Source organism: Carcharhinus amblyrhynchos, chromosome 6 (assembly GCF_965287045.1).
Source record: "Carcharhinus amblyrhynchos chromosome 6, sCarAmb.v2.hapA, whole genome shotgun sequence".
Classification (NCBI taxonomy): Eukaryota; Metazoa; Chordata; class Chondrichthyes; order Carcharhiniformes; family Carcharhinidae; genus Carcharhinus; species Carcharhinus amblyrhynchos.
Genome location: NC_137329.1, coordinates 99,909,334 through 99,914,734, shown reverse-complemented (window position 1 = coordinate 99,914,734; position 5,401 = coordinate 99,909,334). Strand labels below are relative to the sequence as shown.

Here is a 5,401-nt window from a genome sequence, read left to right as displayed (position 1 = left end):
ATGGCGAATTACAGCCATGCAGCCAGCGGCAGCAGCGACAACCTCTTGCAAAGCGTCTCCCCGCTGGCCACCTTCTTCAAGCTGACCTCGCTGGGCTTCATCATCGGGGTGGGGGTGCTGGGCAACCTGCTCATCTCCTTCCTGCTGGTCAAAGACAAGACGCTGCACCGGGCCCCTTACTACTTCTTGCTGGACCTGTGCTCCTCGGACATCGTCCGCTCGGCCGCCTGCTTCCCCTTCGTCTTCCTGTCGGTGAAGAACGGCTCCTCGTGGCCGTACGGCTCGCTGAGCTGCAAGGTGGTGGCCTTCGTGGGGGTGCTGTCCTGCTTCCACGCCGTCTTCATGCTCTTCTGCGTCAGCGTGACCCGCTACATCGCCATCGCCCACCACCGCTTCTACTCCAAGCGGCTGACTTTCTGGACGTGCCTGGCGGTCATCTGCATGGTGTGGACGCTCTCGGTGGCCATGGCCTTCCCGCCCGTCTTCGACGTGGGCACCTACACCTTCATCCGGGAGGAGGAGCAGTGCATCTTCGAGCACCGCTACTTCAAAGTCAACGACTCGCTGGGCTTCATGCTGATGTTCGCCGTGATCGTGCTGGCCACCCACCTGGTCTACCTGAAGCTCCTCTTCTTCGTCTACGACCGCCGCAAGATGAAGCCGGTGCAGCTGGTGCCGGCCGTCAGCCAGAACTGGACCTTCCACGGGCCCGGCGCCACCGGCCAAGCGGCCGCCAACTGGATCGCCGGCTTCGGCCGCGGCCCCACGCCGCCCACCCTGCTGGGCATCCGCCAGAACCCGCCGGGGCAGGGCATCCGCCGGCGGCTGCTGGTCATGGACGAGTTCAAGACGGAGAAGAGGATCGGCAGGATGTTCTACCTGATCACCTTCTTCTTCGTGGCTCTGTGGTGCCCGTACCTGGTGGCCTGTTACTGGCGTGTCTTTGTCAAGGGTCCCGCTGTCCCCCGCGGCTACCTGACCGCCGCTGTCTGGATGACTTTTGCCCAGGCTGGTGTCAACCCGTTCCTCTGCATCTTCTCCAACCGGGAGCTAAGACGCTGTTTCAGCACCAACATCCTTTACTGTCGGAAATCTAGGCTACCCAGGGAACCTTACTGTGTTATATGAACATCTCTTGCTGTGTGTGTGTGTGTGTGTGTGTGTGTGGTTTTTTTTGGAGATTCAATGGACTGGAAATTAATCAGCCAACAGACACAACAGTAAATTGCCATGGTCTGCAGGAGAAAGAATGGATCGACCCTCCGCAGAATGGTCCTTAATTTATCTCTGCTCCTCTTGTTTTAACGTCGAAGGTATTTTCAATACAATTTACCTAAGGGAAATAATAGTATTACCATATTGTTTCACATCTGCCTGTTTTGTTTTCCAAGTAACCCATGCAGGAATCATAGACTGCAACCTTAGAATATATATTGAGAGCATTAAACTCCTTTTGTACTTAAAAAAGCAAATAGAAAGGTTTTGAATCCATTGATTAGCACCAGACAAAACATGTTTACATTTTGATTTTGACTTAATCGAAAGTGGCAGAATGCATTATGTCAGTTAAGTGGTGGGGCATGCATGTTTGGACATGTACAAGTCAGTCCTTTCAACTTTCCCTTGAACCCCTCATTGGATCCTGGTTTATTCAAACTTGGTCTGTATACAATATTTTGTTTTCACCCTGAGTAAGTATTTATTTCTGCTGCCATAGTCACACTCCTGCAGAACAACACACAACGGTTGTCTGCTTCCATGTTATTAGACAGCTGCCATGTCCAGATCAGAACAAGTTAGTGTCAAACCCTGCACAGTTTGTGAAATATTTATTCTACGGATGCATATTGTTTTCAAGATTTTTGGTTTAATTCTGTCTTTCATGTGAGTTACTTGATTACGTAACCATTTTCTCTGGTTTCTGAAAAAGGTGAATTGATTTCAGCAATTTCCTTCTCATTAGGGAGGCTGAGGTGTGTGCAAAAATGAAATACAACTACATCTGGCAAAATAATTGTGTGGGATTTCATCAACGTTTTGAGAATAAAATGTGTATCATATTATACAATTACCAATTGAAATTAACCCAACTGCTCTTTCTTGAAATTGAAAATAATAATTTTTGGAAGTTTTATCAGTATGCACAAAATTGCAACATTTATGATTCTTTGTCATTCGTCTAAAAGAGTTAACATCTGCTGGATTAAATGAATGATTGGGAACCATAAGATTAATTGAAGGCATAATACCAAAGAACCCCCTGTGTACTTTACTGTCATTAATGTTTAAATTAAGTAACATTCTTTGTATGTGTCTTGTGTGTCAATATAAAATAATTTTATCATTGCAAAATCAGAAACAAAAAATGTGAAGTTGCTTGTGGGTATTGTGTGTGTAATGACATAGTAGTGAAACTAATTGAACCTAAAATGTATTAATTACAGAGCCATATAATTCATGACCTTTGACCTTTTATAAGAGAATTTTAAATATTTCTGTTCCCATTTTACGTTGTTTTTCTTCCTTTGTTCATCCGTCTCTTTCTTTTAATCTTAATTCAGTTTCCATTTGTCTTTCTTGTGCTTTTCAGATTTTTGTTTTTGTTAGTCCTTTCATATAAATGCAAGTTAGTCAATCACCATTCCCATTTTTATATTTATTTCTTCATATCATTATGTTTTTGCTTCTTTATGTTATTTTCCTTTTTTATAGTTCTCCTGTTTGTGACCCTCTTATTCATTATGTTAATTCATTCCTCACCCATATTATGTTCCTCCTCTGTTGCATTTTCCAGTTCAAACTTGTTTGATTTCCTTCACAATTATTTTAATTTCATATTTCCTATTATCACTGTTGGCCTTCACTGCACTATGAAATTAAAATAAAAAGCCAAGTACCTTAAGTTTTAATATAATTTATGAGATTAGTTTTCAGGAAGCAGCAATCTTTCACAGTGACTAAAGTCACCGATCAATAGCAAGGAAGTAACTCAAAATTAACAGCACTTTCCTGGCTGTAATTTAAACTGTTGCCTTCACAGCAATTCTTTATTTTCAATATAACAGAATGGTCTAGGTGAAGTCACACAGTGGATGTCATTAGCATGATTAAGATGAGCTAATGGAAGAGTGGAATTTCAAGTCCCAGTTTCGGCTGCATCCAACTTGCTTCTTGCTGGGTTGTGAGTTGCTTACCTCAGACAGGTTGTCACAGCCACAAAGAAGTAAAAGCATTGGCCTAACAGGAGTGACAACATGCCATATACTGCCATTCTTTCTGTCAATGGTCAAAACTAATTATAAGTCATTTTCACAAAGATTTAACTCAGGAAGCAGCACTGGTGTAGAGGATAGGCAGCGAAGACTTCTTGATAATTTTCTGTTTCGTGAGTAAAATTCATTTGAGGGTCAAAGGCTCTGAATTAGGTTTGCTTTTCCTTTAGTATCATTTTCACAATTTAAGCATCCAACCAAATCAGTGATCTCTGTGTAATTTGGTTAAGTTAGTTATATGAGTGTTGGTAGATAGATAGCATTACAAAAGTATGATGGAGTAACAAAATAAAGTTGAAGAAAGTATTTTTATCTTCCTTTGATACATATTTTATTGATTTCATAATCTTGCTATAAATGCCTACCATAAAATAAATCCATTGTTAATTTAACCCACACTGAGAACCTGATTTTGATTCTGTAGAATCATAGAGTCATAGAATTCCTATGGTGCAGAGGGAGGCCATTTGGCCCATCGAACTTGCACCAACAACAGTCCTACCCAGGCCCTATCCCCATAACGCCACACGTCTACCTGCTAGTCCCCCTGACACTAAGGGGCAATTTCACGTGGCCAATCAATCTAACCCACACACCTTTGGAGTGTAGGAGGAAACCGGAATACCCGGAGAAAACCCACACAGACATGAGGAGAACATGCAAACTCAACACAGGTAGTGGCTTGAGGTTAAAATCAAGTCCTGAGAATCTAAAATTGTAACACAACAAAATGTGTTCATTTGTGTTTTGTTTCTGGTTTCACCCATTTGCAATTTGAATCACTATCATATCCAAAGCCACAGCCTTGGTAGTTTCTCATTCTGTTATAGTTAAGTATGTAACATGCTTGATACAAAACAATATTGATGTTTGATTGCCCCACAACTGCTGTTTTTGTTTGGGAGTGCAGCACACAAAAGACTTTTAAGATTTCACTGATAAGTCTATGAAATATCACGAGAAGTTGTTTGGGGGGAGGGCTGAGGGGGCTGACCGTACATTCTTTTTACTATTTCTATTGTGATTGACGTATATTTTACTGGTTTTATGATATGTTGTGATTTGAATTAACTACCAACAGATGGTTTGCACTATTCCTTTGTGAAAACATTTCATCAGTGTAATTTGCTGTTTGATACATTTCAATCATCATTATTTAACAAATTGCATTGTTTCATTTTTGGCTGTTTAGCAGGAGAATGCACTTTTCTTTCACCACAAGACATTGCACTGAAAACTGCTGCTGTTAGATCATCTGTTGTATACCAGTGCCATCAGGCAATTATCTATATTTGCAAATTACTGATTAAACAATGCAACCTTGTTGTACTGTAAAGATTGCTCAACAAAGAGCATGTGAATATTTGTTGAAATCTTTTGTCCATCGTAATACGGTACCACTGAAATATATGCTACGCAAGAGCTGTAAAAGGGTGTTTTAACTTTTCAATTTACTCCAGTAATATATACATTCCTCGAGGAAATGTTCTCTTCATGGGATTGGAGGCATTTTTAATATTGTAAACTTTGAGCCTATGCAACTTTCTTGGTGAGCTACTTGAGTCACATGAGAATATTTAGGGAATTATATGCAAAAGCAACTCCAATAAAAAGCAAAGATAATCCATCACAAGAGACAGCTAGGCCACTCAATAAAAGAAAAACAAGTTTGAATATCAGTGGGGTTCAAGCTCTCTATCCTTTGGGGTTTCAACATTTTATATCTGAAGTACGGCAGTCTACAAATCTACTGCCAAACAATCAATATATATATAGTTTTAAATGACTAGGTTACTCATCAATACTTTCCTTTCATTCTCTTTCACCTGGGAGAATAAGTTAACCATCTTGTTTTCCCAGGCAATCTTATTCAGCTCCCACAAAAAACTCCAATCCTTTTCTCCACCTTCATTCCCAACCAAGTTTCTTGCCAGATTAAGTGGATGGATGTGCAACATAAGTGTGCTGTCTAACCAAGAACTGAGCAGCAAATCATAACTAATTTATCCTAATACCACAAACATTCACTTGCCCAACATTGTCCAGCTTTGTCGCTACCATTGCTGAAAACCTTTCTCTTATTTTTGTTAGTTTAAGACTTCATTTCTTGAAAACTCTCCTTATTGACC

General features: G+C 41.0%; 1 protein-coding gene across 1 annotated transcript; it reads left to right on the top strand.

Annotated features, from left to right (window-relative positions):
- gpr85 (G protein-coupled receptor 85) lies at positions 1 to 2,452 on the top strand. The gene has a single exon (XM_080191713.1). The coding sequence runs from the start codon at positions 1 to 3 to the stop codon at positions 1,126 to 1,128; it is 1,128 nt and encodes a 375-aa protein (XP_080047839.1). The 3' UTR covers positions 1,129 to 2,452.
- The last annotated feature ends 2,949 nt before the right edge of the window (positions 2,453 to 5,401 follow it).

Bases quoted from the DNA above. Each gene is read 5' to 3' on its own strand.
- gpr85 (XM_080191713.1), top strand. From the start codon at position 1: ATGGCGAATTACAGCCATGCAGCCAGCGGCAGCAGCGACAACCTCTTG.